The sequence below is a fragment of the Fukomys damarensis genome, unplaced genomic scaffold (assembly GCF_012274545.1).
Source record: "Fukomys damarensis isolate Sample0158 unplaced genomic scaffold, DMR_v1.0_HiC HiC_scaffold_8, whole genome shotgun sequence".
NCBI lineage: Eukaryota > Metazoa > Chordata > Mammalia > Rodentia > Bathyergidae > Fukomys > Fukomys damarensis.
Genome location: NW_022900920.1, coordinates 31,340,650 through 31,354,436, shown reverse-complemented (window position 1 = coordinate 31,354,436; position 13,787 = coordinate 31,340,650). Strand labels below are relative to the sequence as shown.

Below are 13,787 nucleotides of genomic sequence, written 5' to 3'. Positions count from 1 at the left end.
CCGCATTACCGTCTAGTCCAGTAGATTTCTATGTAGTAACGGAAGTAGCACATAGAGCCCGCCCACGGCTCCGGAAGAGCACCGTGGTGTTACGGGTGCTCTGGGTTCCGCGTGTGTGAATGTGACCATGCGGGCTCGGGAGTGAAAAGGTGCTGCCGCCGGGAACTTGGTGAGTGGGGGCGAAACAAGAAGGGAAAGACCACTCGTGCCTCTAAGGTCTGCCCGAAGGCCAGAACCCCCTGGTCCCTGCCAAGCATCCTCCGGCGGGGTGAGTGGTTCGTCCACCCGAGCCAGCTCTGCTCTAGCGGTTCCTGCAACCCCAGGCTTTCCTGGGAAAATAGCTTGAGTTCCTCCTCTGCTTCCAGATCCCTTTAGTTTTTGTAGCCTCAGTTTCTCTCTGAAGTGAGAGTAAGGCTTGATTTCCCAGCAGATTAGATCTCTTCCACTTATCCGTTTGTATGAAGCACGCACTCATACGTGATTCCCAATCTTAAGCTCCTTCTCATTAGTCCCTCTTAAAGTACCTCTAGACAAGTGCCTTTCAGAACCAGGCTCTTCTAACTTCCGTCTGGCTCTAGTTCCTCTGCTGAATGCATTTGAGCCCTTTTACCTAATTTACTTGCCTTAGTCTTCTCTTTTCCTGTCCACTGCGTAGCCTGTAGTATATTTTTCTTGATTGCTGTCCCATCTCTTCTAGGTAAGGCTCTGGCTTGTCAAAATAAACATAATCTATGTCTAATTTAATATCTTCCCCCAAAATCCTAACCTGTCTTTTAAAACTTAATTCCAATTATTATGCTTTATCTTTCTTGTGCTTAGTTGAACTATTCTTCAAAGAGAGGCAGCAGCAAGTGTTTGAATGATTTATGCAGACTGATGGTGTTTGTTGAATAGCAGGATTTTTTTCTGTTTCTATGCTTTTTTCCTTTTTTTTTTTTTTTGGAGGCAGAGTCTCACTGTAAAGCTCAGGCTGGCCTCTAACTCCCAGTAATCCTCCTGCCTTAGCTTCCCAAGCACTGGGATCACAGCTGTGCTCCACCATGTCTGTCTTGTATGCTTGTGTTACTTTTCTGCTTGTCTGACTGTTCATCTTGTAACATTCAGCTCGAAAGCATCCCCTTTTGAAGCTCTCCTCCTTTGTAGAAGACTATTAATCCCTACCTCTTTGCTTATAGTATATAATTTGGTTTGTTTTTCAGATTGTTTGCATTACCATTACATCTTCTAAATGTGTGCTTTTGAGGGTAAGGGTTTATATATTCATTTATGTATGTCTGACATAATTGTACCTACATAATGACTATTTCCTACGTTGAGTCTGTCACCTCTTTCATGGAGGAAGGTGTGTAGTTTGTAGTTTTGAAGCAGAAATCTTTGGGAAAGTGATATATGGAGTAACTCAGGCTCAGCATCCCAACCATCCGTCATAGCCTGACTCTTGCCTAGAACATTACTAGAAGGTTCTTTTGCTCATTGTTTCCAGCCTTTATGAAACCTGAATCACTGCTACATCTCATGGTTATTCTTTGCATTGTTTTTAGGAGACCCAGACATGGCAGCCATAGAAGAAAGCTTTCCCCGAGGGGGCGCAAGAAAGATCCACAAATTAGAGAAATCTTACCAGCAGTCAATTGAACATGACAACTTATTTGATGTAAGTAGTATGCTTTTTTTTGAGAAAATCACTAGAAACCTTTCTAGCATCTGTGAAGAATAATCCTTACTTTCTAGTTTTGTTTCTTCCTAAGATCCACTTCTATAAATTGAACTTGTTTGCCTGTAACAGCACAAAAGCCCTATCTTTTAAAGCGTGGCCCTTAGTACTTTGAGTTTGAAGTTTACTTTATTTTTAAAGATTCTGTGCCGTGTTGATTAAAAATGGAAAAAAAGCAGTTTGAACATTGTATTTTTTTAAAGGGATCCTTATCACATATAACTGTCAGGATTTTTATTGAAATTTGTGGTCTGACCTGGAGTAGACTGTACTCTAAATCCTAGAGGAAGGGAATTGACTTTTGGAATATGGCCTTAAGTTTATATTGTGATCTTTCCGACCATTTCATTTAATACAGTATAAATTCCAACTGCATGATAAGGACTGAGGCTCGGGGAGATTATGTAGTTGAAACCATGTAGCTTGTCATGGAAGCATTTGGGAGTGGGATGGCAGGGAGAGGGAGAGTAACAGAATGACAGAAGGTGAGGAATAACCCAAAGTAGAAGGTAAAATGTGAAGGAAATTGCTGCTGCTTGTTCTTTTGGACGTTTGTGCATCATTTTTCCTCTTTAGATTTCCTCTGAAGAACAGTCCATCAAAAGGAAAAAGAACCAGAAAGGCCCAGCAAAAACAAAAAAGTTGAAAACTGAAAAGAGAGAGAGTGGCAAGTCTGTCAAAGAGAAGTTTGAAATCCTCAGTGTGGAGGTTTGTTAAGTTTGGTTTTCTTTTACCACACGACTCTGTTTGGTGAGGTTTGTATTGTTCTTTCCTCTTCCTTTTCCCCTCTTTCTTTTTTCCCGTACATATATACATATGTAAGTATTCTGTGCACGTGTCCGTAGAGATTTTTGCAAATTACGCTGAGAATCAAGTTATTTCCTTTGATTGCTAATTAATGCCTGGAATCTTTTTTGTTTGTCTGTTTTTAAGGTGATGTGGTTTTGCTGGTGTTTTCATTGGATTTGCATACAGAGGCTAGAATTGCCAGTGAACTTTAGCAGTCATTCTAATCCTGTGCATTTGTTTCATAGATATACAGCTACCTCAGAGAAGTGATGTGGTCTTTATTTATTTATTTACTTTGGTACCGGTGATCAAACTTGGGACCTTCCGCTTGCGAGGCAGGTGGAGGAACCATTGAGCTAAATCCCTGGCCCAAAAGTGATGTGGTCTTATGTTTCTTAAACTTTTAGATTACAACTTCCAATATATTTTAGTTATAAATAAAACAGAAAAGAGAGTCAAATGATTTTCGGAAAAAGATTCAAATCCAGCCTACAGTGTTTTGTGTGTCCTTCATACTTTGAAAAAAAAAAATTGTTCAGGGCCGGGGATTTAACTCAGTGGTTCCGCCACCTGCCTTGCAAGTGCGAGGACCCGAGTTCGATCTCTGGTATCAAAAAAAAAAAAAAAATTGTTCAACTAGGTGTCAAAAGTAGAAAACTGGAAGTTCTGTATGAAAACAGTCCTGGTTCCTCATGAAAATCTGTTAAGTGCCAATGTTTGTGGCCACCAGGAGCTGTTCAGGGGTTGTACCCATTAGAACCGTGTGTGTGCTGCACACTGCTGCTGTCTCCGTTGGCCGGCCTTCTTCCCTGGTCATCTGCCAGGCATCTGAGTTTGGGTTGCTTGGGATGTGCTAAAAGGCAAATGTATCCTCTAGCAACTTGGGTCATCGACGCTGTTGTCTGATCTAGACCTTTTATAGTGCGTGGCAGATAGTTGATAACTCACAGATAGCTACACTATACTTCTGTTTATTTACTGTATAGCTTTTAAATGTCAGCACTGGGGCTTGACTCCCCAACTTCTCTGTCATTGTTCTCTTATTATGCACATTTTACTTTTTCTCTTCTAGTCTCTGTGTGAGGGAATGCGGATTTTGGGTTGTGTCAAAGAGGTAAATGAACTGGAGCTGGTGGTCAGTCTCCCCAATGGCCTCCAGGGCTTTGTGCAAGTGACTGAAATCTGTGATGCCTACACCAGAAAGCTGAATGAGCAGGTGGTACAAGAAGAACCTCTGAAGGTGAGGGAAATCCCCAACAGATGTAAAATTATCACTTTCCTAAGTGCTCAGTTGAAAAGGCTCAGGTGCCATGAGAATTTGTAATGAGGATTTGTGTTATTTTTTTAAACAATGAAGGGGGCTTTTGACTTAGTTCTGGGAGCCAGGAAGACCTCCATAAGGAAGGGCTATTCGAGCTGAAACCTGAAGAACAGAAGAAAGAGTTCAGGCAGAAGCAGCATGCTGTGTAACAGAGAGAAGGCCCGTATGGTAGAGTAGGGAGAGTGGTGTTGGATGGAGAGTGCAGTGGAAACCTCATCCATGGCTTGCAGACTATATTAAGATTAGTTTAAATCCTAGAAGTTTTTGCAGTGGTCTCATTGGGGTGGGTGACAGGTAGACACCATAGCAAATAGATTGAAAAGGCAGGAGAAGTTGCTAGAGATCAGTTAGGAGATAATTTTAGTAGTACAGATTGTGAGATTGATGGCACCTTGTGTCCAGGGTCTACCGAGGACTGAGAACTAAGCCAAGGCCAGATGAAAAGTTCACTGTTGAGAGTGTGGCAGAGAGAGGTTTGGGAGGCGGGTCTGTTGTACCGGCTCGATGGGAGAGATGATCATGACTTGCCTTTTTGGTATGTTGAGTTAGAGGTAGAGTTGAGCCATCCTGTGGGTGCTGGGCGTGGAGAAGTCTGGGCTAGAGACATAATGGATAGGTAGTAGTTGAAGCTATGAAGAAGGACAAAGTTGCTGATGGGGAGCAAATTTGAGTGAGAAAAGTTGGAAAGACTGAGTGTAGAATAAAAACCACATTTTAATTTTAATTGCTATGTCGAAGGAGAGTTGCTGTCCAGTAAAGCAGTAGGGGCCACATAGCATAAAGGGTCTTAGAAGCCAGGGAGGAAATGTTTAAAGAAAGGGATAGTCAGCGGTGTTGTCCTTTTCAAAGGTCATGTAAGAGAGCTGGAGCGTAACTTGGGGTAGAGCGCATGGTGAGCTCGCACAAAGCCCGAATTCAGTCTGCAGCGTGCATGTATAACTAAGTAAAACATAAACATAGGTCCCGTAAGGAAGGACTGCAAGACAGACCATTGCGTTTAGTGATGTAGACTCATGGGTGAGTTTTGGGGAGATAAATATGGTGTGGGGCTGGAAAGTAGTTTACAGAGTAGGAGATGAAGTGGAGACAGTTAAATAGAGGCAGCTTTTGACAGGTCAGTGATACTTTCCTATTACGTGGAAATGTTTGGAGGCCTTGTGTGGAGAGTAAAAGCTGTGACTCGGCTGCAGAACGGTGCGCCTCTGCAGGCACAGGGTCAGGCTGGGTAGTGGATTCTTGTCCAGAGAAAAGGTGTGCATCAGGTCTTTCTCATTCGTATTGTGCAGGACCTACTCCGCTTGCCTGAACTTTTCTCGCCTGGAATGCTGGTGAGATGTGTGGTAAGCAGTGTGAGCATCACAGAGAGAGGCAAAAGGAGTGTCAAGCTCTCTCTGAACCCCAGAAATGTCAACAGAGTGCTAAGTGCTGAGGCCCTGAAGCCTGGCATGGTATGTATCTGGGTCAGGCATGAGGAGCTGGCCCTGTCCTCCCTGCCCTGTGCTCTGGGTGTTCTGGTTGGGGCCACCCTTTGTTTTTAGCTTAACCACCACACGTGGAAGTGACTCTTGTCCTGGAGGGAAGGTTTCCTGGGTGCTTAAGTGCTTAATGAGTATTGAAAACATGAATCTAACTTCTTTATGTTGGAGAGTAGAAAAGGGGAAGCAAGCCCAAATTTCTTTCTTTTCTTTTTTTGGTTTTGTTTTGTTTTGTTGTTTTTTGGGGGCAGGGTCTTCCTTTGTAGTTCAGACTGGCTCGAAACTCACTATGTAGCCTGGGTGGCTTCGAACTCATGGCAGTCCTCCTGCCTCAGCCTCCCAAGTGCTGGGGTTACGGGTGTGTGCCACCACGCCCGACTCCTAGCTTTGACTGGTGTGAGAATAAAATGCCTCCAGGGAGGGAGCCTTTGAGGGAACTTGTGACAGTGAGAAGTTTTCCTCCTGCCTCATAGAGTTAGTGTTTTTGCAGAGCCCTCTTGCACTTGTGCGGAGTGTTTGAGGCCCCTCTTGGGAGCAGGAGATGGGGTAGACATGGCAGTTCATCTGCCAGCTGTTTTCATGTGCGTCCCACTATTGTGTATCTATTCTCATGGAGATTCTGGAAGAATTAGTTCTGGTGCAGAACCTCCAAGTCCAGTACATGCAGAGAGTAAGCTGCACACATACAAGTACTCTGGGAGTTAAGGGGCAGAAAATCGAGATGGTCTTCCAGTGTTTGGTTAGGAGCAGTAGGATTTGGGGAAGGCCTGGGAAGTTTGGCAGGATTTAGTTGGGTAAAAAAGTAATAGCAATAAGCCACATTGCAGGAGATGGACAGATACCAAGAGCCTGTTCCATGGGGGATGGCATTACAAGTGCTTTATCTTGTATAGAACACAGCAGATCTGTAAGCAGGTAGATACTTTGCTCCTGCATTTGGGGACACAGTCTCAAAGGTGTGACTTATCAAAGACCAAGGAGCTAATGTCAGAGCCGCAGTGCTTCCTGTGAATGGAGAGGATATCGGTGGGCTTTCTGAGTCTTGCAGCTGCTTGAGAGACATACTGATGGCTAGAAGGGGGCTCTGGATTTTCTTGGTAGCTGTGACTGTGGGAGTGGCTTTGTAAGGCCATACTCTTCGTCCTTCTTTGCACGACGTGTCTTGTCCCTCTTCCGTTGCCTAATGGAATTGTGGTTTAAAGTTAAAACAGGAAGCTTTTGAGATTAATGGTGGGAACCTTCACATTTGCTAATTGATGCTGTGCATCCTGTAACTGCTGAACTTTTGGGAATATTTCCTCTTTGCCTAGCTGCTGACGGGTACGGTATCCAGCCTGGAAGACCACGGCTATGTCATGGATATTGGTGTTGCTGGGACCAGAGCTTTTCTGCCACTTCAGAAAGCCCAGAAATACATGCGACAGAAGAACAAAGGTGAGGGTAGGAAGAGAGGCTGGTAACTGGCAGTGAGATGGTGCATATAAGAGTAACATTTAAATGTCACCCTGGTGAGAGGTGTGACAGAATGGTGACCCAAGGCTGGCTTTGGGACATCCATGCTTAGTCCTCACTGATAGGGGAGGGAAGCTATGAGAGGCTAGGGAGTGCTAGGGTCTCACTCAGAGCTGGGGATGGGCAAGATTCCACTTCTCACCCGGTAGATTCTGCTGTACTTCGGCCCCCAGCACTTTCCTGGCTTGTTGGACTTTTCCTATTTTTGTGGGGTAGCTAAATTCCAGATTCGCCAGGGCAGGGCAGCTTCATTCCTTTCTCGTAGCTGGTCCCATAGAGCCTGGGATGTGGGGGATGTTAGCTGCTGATGGGAAGGTAAGCCCTGGGTGTTTTCTGGTGTGGCTTGGGCCCATGGTAAAGGTCCTTCTCAGAGAGGTATTTTTTCTTTGGGGTTGGGGCTGGGCTTACAGGTGCTAAATTGAAGGTGGGTCAGTACCTGCACTGCGTCATTGAGGAGGTGAAAGGCAACGGAGGAGTTGCTAGCCTCTCCGTAGAGCAGTCAGAGATTTCTGCTGCCATTGCTACCCGGGAGCAAAACTGGAGCCTCAACAACTTGCTACCAGGACTGGTGGTCAAAGCTGAGGTTCAGAAGGTAAGCCGTTCGTGTTATTGCCATTTTCTAAAATAAAAGTAGTTGTTAAAGTTCTCATGTACATGCAGTCTGAAACTGCTGTTGGGTAGGGTAGCTGCTAGCCACACGTGGCCATTGGCATCTTTAAATGTGGTTGGTGCCATTTGTTGGAAATAATAACTTGGACAAGCTGGGTTAAGTACATTATTTGTTTGGTTTTTTTTTGTTGTTGTTTTTGAAACAGGGTCTCACTATGTATTTGAGACTGATCTGAAACTCACTAAGTTGTTCAGGCTGGTCTGTAACTCACAAGATCCTCCTGCCTCAGCCTCCCGAGTGCTGGGATTACAGGTGTGCGCCACCACACCCGGCTGGGTTAAGTAAATTATTATTAATATAAATCGAAGGGTAGCGGGGGAGCTCAAAGGCAGAGTGCTTGCGATGCTATGTTTGATTCCCAGTGCTGGGGGGAAGAAACTTCTTCTATTTGTAGATTTTAAAATATGACTGCTAGAAAATTTAAAGTTATATATTTGGCTCATACTACTTTTGAACAGATCTTAAAGGTCAGATGATATTTAAAGGGTTGTCGTGAAGAATGATGTCATCTCTTCTAACCCCTACCTTTAACTTTATTAGCTTCTCTTTTGAAATTTCCCTCCATATTTCCAAATAAGCTTCTGCTCATATTTCTTCATTTCTTGATCTTAGGCACCGATTATTGTTTTTCTCTTGGTTTTGGTATTTTGAGAAATGGTCTTTTGTCATCACAGTCCAGGTGCAAAGTGGAATCTCACTGTGGTTTTGGTTGGTATTTTCCTAATGATAAATGGCGTTGAGCACCTTTAGTAGCCCTTTGCATGCCTTGGAGAAATGTCTACTCGGAGATTCTCTTGGATTTCTCTCGAAAGGATCTAGTAATCGGCGTACTGGAGGCCATAGTGTGGATGAGAGGGTGGGAGAAAGAGCCCTCCCGTCTTTTACCTATGTGATACTCAGAGTTTCTCCTTATCCACCTTTTTAGGATTTGCTTTCTCCTGTAGTTTGAGTCTCCTGTTTTCAGTGGAGGAGGGAGAGGGATGGGTCCTGCAGGTGAGAAGAGGAGCTGGGGAGCTGACTTGTTCCTTGATTTCAGTTTCCCCTCTCAGACCTCTTTTGGGGTGCTTGTCCTCTCAGTTTTGGGGAGGTGCCGGAGGGTGAATCAGTTTGTTCTTGGCCATTCTTTCCCCTTTTTTAAGCATCTGGGTTTTACCTTCTCATTCTAGACAGATATCCAAGTTAGCAGCAGTTTGAACTGTTGGGCTGGTAGATCCCTCAGGACACTTGTGTAAGCTCCTTGGATCCCATTAAGAAATCCACAGGGTGGGAGCATTGATGTTGGCTCTGAGGCTGGAATGGAGGTGAGCAGCCCCTGCTTGGGGTTGTCTTGCCACTTAAGTTTACAGGAAGAGAGATTGCTAGGGGTTAGCTGGGTGGAGGTGCACAGTTAGGGACAGTGTGGCCGTGTGCTTGAGCAGTGTCTCCTACAACCTGGTTCCTTCAGAGAAGCAACTCGTTCTGTTTCTTTCCAGGTGACTCAGTTTGGCCTTACCCTGAACTTCCTCACGTTCTTCACGGGCCTGGTCGACTTCATGCACCTGGATCCCAAGAAAGTGGGAACGTATTTCTCAAACCAAGCCGTAAGAAATGTCCCGGTCTTCTCTTGATTCTGTGTGTGTCTCGGGCAGCGGTCCAAGTTTCCCACAGGCCTCAGGCCGGTCCTGGGACTGAGGCATGCAGGTCTGCAGAGACGGTGAGGGCATGGTAGAGAGTGTTCTGGAGGGAGCACGAGAAGCTGCAGTGGTTGGGCTGAGGCTAGAGAAGAGTCAGGCCCAGAATAGGCAACTGCAGTCTTCACAACATACTCTGTAGTTTGATTGGGGGGTAGTAAATCATTGCTTTTTTGTCGTTGTTTGTTCTGTTTTGGTTTTTTTTTTTTTTTTTTTTTTTTTTTTTTTTTTTTAGATAAGGTCTTGCTACATAGTTTTGGCCAGTCTTGAATTCACTATGTAACCCAGGCTGGCTTTGAACTCATGGCGATCCTCCTGCCTCAGCCTCCCGAATGCTGAATTACAGGTGTGCACCCCCATGAAAAATATTTAACATAGGAGAATTGCAGCACTACTGAGCTAAATCCCCGGCAATCCCAGCATTTGGAAGGCTGACGCAGGAGGATCGCTGCTAGTTCAAAGCCAGCGAAAGATACATGGTGAATTCAAGGCCATCCTGAACTATATAGTGAGGCCCTGTCTAAGAAGAGCAAACAAAAAAGAAAGTAAATGTCCTGTCTCCCATGGCCTCTGGCTCATCCTTGCCCTTTCTCTTGTCTAGGTGAGGGCCTGCATCCTCTGTGTGCATCCTCGGACCAGGGCTGTGCGCCTGAGCCTGCGCCCCATCTTCCTGCAGCCCGGGCGCCCACTCACCCGGCTCTCTTGCCAGCACGTGGGAGCTGTGATGAAAGACGTCCCTGTCCAGGGCTTTTTCAACAAGGCAGGGGCCACCTTCAGGCTGAAGGATGGGGCTCTGGCCTATGCCCGGGTATGGAGTCTGGGCAGGGACCTCCTGACTGGAGTGACTTTGGGACATGTTACTTTCTGTTACTTTATCTCTTGATACTGGTTTCTTTTTTCTTTTGTACCAGGGATCGAACTCGGGTCCTTGCACTTGAGAGGCAGGAGGCAAAACTACTGAGCTAAATACCCTGCCCATTGATACTCAGCAGAGTTTTAATTAAATGAAAATTTTATTAATGAAAAATTTAGGCTTATGGGCCCTGTGATCTGTGTCCTAGCTACTCAACTGTTAGAGCATAAAAATAGCCACAGACAGTATATAAGTGAAGGAACATGGCTCTGTTCCTGTAGAACTTTATTTGTAGAAACAGACACCAGTTTATGAGTGCACTTTACCAACCCATGATCTAGTCTGTTTTCTGACCCTGTTGAAATTCCATGATGGTAAAGAGTGAGAGCTGGGCGTGGTGGCTCATGCCTGTAATCCCAGCACTCGGGAGGCTGAGACAGGAGGATCGCTGTGAGTTCCAGACCAGCCTGGGCTACATAGTGAGTTCCAGGTCAATCTCAAGTACACAGTGAGACCCTGTCTCAAAAAAACAAAAATAAAACAAAAAACAAAAAAGCTACTCAGGAGGCTGAGACCAGAGGACTAGAGGTCTGAAGCCACTTTGGGCCACTCAGTAAAACTTTTGTCTCAAAGTGAAAAGTGCTGGGGAATGTAGTTCAGTAATAGAGCACTTGTGTAGCATGCATGAGGCCTTGAGTTCAATCCTTAATGTTATTAAGAAACAATCACACACACACACACACACACACACACACACACACACACACACGAAAAAAGATGTAGTTCAGTGTAGAGACCCTAGCATGAGCAAGGCCCTGAGTTCAATATTCAGTACTGTAAAAATATACAAAGGTATTAACATGAAAAGACCCTCAATATATAAAAAACAAACAAACAAAAAAAGTGAGAAATTATCAGTCCAGGTGTGGTGGCACACACCTGTAATCCCAGCACTCGGGGAGGCCAACACAGAGGATTGCTGTGAGTTCAAGGCCAGCCTGGACTATACAATGAGATCCCATCTCAAGCAAAAAAGCAGGCCAGGGATGTAGCTCAGTGGTACTGGCGCCTGCCTCACAAGCACAAGGTCCTGAGTTTGAGCCCCGGTACCAAAAAAGCAGTCAGTCAAAACACTTTCTGTGGCGGGTGAGGAACGTGTTGAGCGCCTCAGTTTTCTGTGAAGTCTGGTTGGCTCCGAGTATTGTCTCTGGCTTACCCTCGATTGCCTGGCATTTTGCAGCTCAGCCATCTCTCTGATTCTAAGAATGCCTTCAGACCCGAGGCTTTCAAGCCGGGGAACACTCACAAGTGCAGAATTATTGACTACAGCCAGATGGATGAACTGGCCTTGCTCTCTCTGAGGACGTAAGTGCCGGTGACCCATGGGGCTGCGAGCTGTGCTCCTGTGCGTGCCCTCCGTTCTCCTGGCCGGGGTGGGTTAGACCCTTTCCTAGCATAACTGTGGTAGCCCTGAATTCATAGTTCTAGTTCTGGTTTATCAATCAGTCCTGTATTTTCCTTTTGCTGTAGGTCTGTTATCGAAGCTCAGTACCTTAAATATCATGATATCAAAACTGGGGCAGTGGTGAAGGTAAGACCGAAAACACAGACCTAGATACTCCTTCAGGTTGCCTCTCAGCTCGTTAGTTCTTCTGTTAACGTGACCTTACATTCCTTGTCTCTGCCTGCTAACTAGAATTTCTTTCTCCTCCTTGGGTAACTTGTAATGTCTAGACAAGTTCTTACCTGGCACTACCAAACTCCCCAGAGGCAGTAGGCCTTCCGTCCCGGGATTTGGGATTTGGTGGTGGTTAAAGGGTAGTAACCAGTAACTGGTGGGTCAGTCCTGTGGTAGCTGAGCTCCTGGGATATTAGTGCGAAGACAGCTGGAGTTATCTTTCCTCCAGCCATGTGGTGCTGAGCAGCTCCCCCTTCTTTAGGAGACACAGTTCCCTCCTTTAGGGAATATTCTTGGAAGACAGGCGGACAGTACCTTCAGCCGGAAGGATGTGAAAGAGCCAGGGGCGGGGTGCACTCTAGGAGGCTTAGGCAGGTGGATTGCAAGTTTGAGCCCAGCCCAGGCAACTCAGTAACTTAGCAAGAGACTCTGTCTCAAAGAAGAAAAAGAAGGTTGGTGATATAGCTCAGTGTGAAGGCCTTGAGTTCAGTTCCCAGTTCTTCATAAACAAAAAAAAACCAAAAAGATATGAAGGCTCTTTAGGCCTGGTTCAGTCCAGATCTGTGGGTGGTGAGAGCTACAGTAACAGGTGTAGTCAGCCAGGAGGGTGGGCTTGGGCTTGAAAGAGGTATGACATGCTCTGTGGTGAGAGAGGGAGGGAAGACCGTTCTGGAGCCTCATGGTGCCTTTTCCTTGCACTCCTAGGGCTCCGTGCTGTCCATAAGGCCGTTTGGGATGCTGGTGAAGGTGGGTGAACAAATGAGGGGCCTGGTACCTGCCACGCACTTGGCTGACGTCCTGCTGAAGAACCCAGAGAAGAAGTACCACATCGGGGACAAGGTCAAGTGCCGGGTGAGCCTCCTGAAGGGTGTGTGCTGGGTTTGGCTGGACAGAAAGCGAGAGTGCTTCTGCCTTTCCCATAAAGCTTGTGATGTGTCCATTGCTGGGCCTGGCACAGAGAAGAGAAAAGTGAGTTCCTGTCCTTGAGAATCGTGTGGTATCACTGGAGGTAAAATACCCGTCCAGGAAGAGAGAGTAAGCCAGGTGTGACTTGCCCACAGCGCCCCATACGAGTGGTAGGCTGCCTCAGTCTGTTACTGGGAGGGGAGGGGAGGGTGAGCCGGAGCAGCAGCAGCGTGGAGGTCACCATAGCAGCCGCACGCAGCGTGTGTGCTGTGCCAGCCGCTGTGCCGGGGGCCTTACATTATGATTTCTTTTTAATCATTAATCGCTTCTTGGTACAATTTAGATAGACATAGTGATCACATTCATCACATGGAATTTGTACCTGTACAAGTGACATATCTTGAGTCATATTTTTTCTTATTCCCCTCCCCCCTTTTCACATCTCTTCCCCTTCTTATTTATGAGAGCTTTGTTTCCATTTCATCTTTTCTCTTTCCCTCTCTCCTCTCCCTTGTGCCCCTTCCCATTTGATCATTTTCTGTTACATAGTTCTGTCCTTATTTACCCTTCACTTTCTCAAACTAGAGAGAAAATGCCATACTTAACACCTGTGTGTCTGGTTCACCTCACTTAAGAGTCTGGTCTCAGGGTGCATCTATTTAGCTGTAAGCTGACGGGTATTATTTCCTGTAGCCCTCAAGGCCCCTAAGTAGAACCTGGTCCTCACTTTGCAGGCAGGGAAGTTAAAGTGTGGGAAAGCCCGATGCGTTGCCTGTAGCCATGTAGCTGATAATGGCTCTGTAACGCCAGTGCCTCTGGACTTGCAGAGATGAGGCCTGAGCTAGGAAGGAAAGGGAGCACTTCAGTGGTAGGGAAGGGGCGTGGCGTGTGCTGCCGGCACAGAAGCCCGGGTATTGGTTTCTAGCAGAGGCTGAGCCCCAAGAGGAGGTGAAACACGGCGGTGTGCAGCTTGCTTAGCACAGGCCCTGGTTAGGGCGGTACTCGGTGTGCAGCGATTCTGACGGGGTTTTGGTGCTGGGAACTGAATCCAGAGCCGTATGCATGCTGAGCACAGGTGCTGCCCCTGAACTGCACTCCCAGTTCTAGATCTTCTTACGTGTCTTGTCATTATTAACAAGAGTATTGGCTGCCCACTGGTACATATTTTCTTTTCTTTTTTTTTTTTTTTAATTTTATTA

General features: G+C 46.0%; 1 protein-coding gene across 5 annotated transcripts in view; it reads left to right on the top strand.

Moving 5' to 3' along the window:
• The window catches only part of Pdcd11 (programmed cell death 11), a 38,782-nt gene that overhangs the window by 573 nt on the left and 24,422 nt on the right, over positions 1 to 13,787 (top strand). For 2 of the 5 annotated variants that reach the window (XM_010626451.3, XM_010626450.3), the window contains exons 1-12: positions 1,195 to 1,244; positions 1,542 to 1,654; positions 2,291 to 2,422; positions 3,576 to 3,743; positions 5,111 to 5,272; positions 6,610 to 6,733; positions 7,222 to 7,403; positions 8,954 to 9,061; positions 9,753 to 9,959; positions 11,245 to 11,369; positions 11,535 to 11,595; positions 12,388 to 12,534. In XM_010626451.3, coding sequence (XP_010624753.1) covers positions 1,229 to 1,244; positions 1,542 to 1,654; positions 2,291 to 2,422; positions 3,576 to 3,743; positions 5,111 to 5,272; positions 6,610 to 6,733; positions 7,222 to 7,403; positions 8,954 to 9,061; positions 9,753 to 9,959; positions 11,245 to 11,369; positions 11,535 to 11,595; positions 12,388 to 12,534 — 1,545 coding nt within the window. In that variant the 5' untranslated portion in view covers positions 1,195 to 1,228. The other 3 variants (XM_010626452.3, XM_010626453.3, XM_010626454.3) reach the window with 3 other exon arrangements.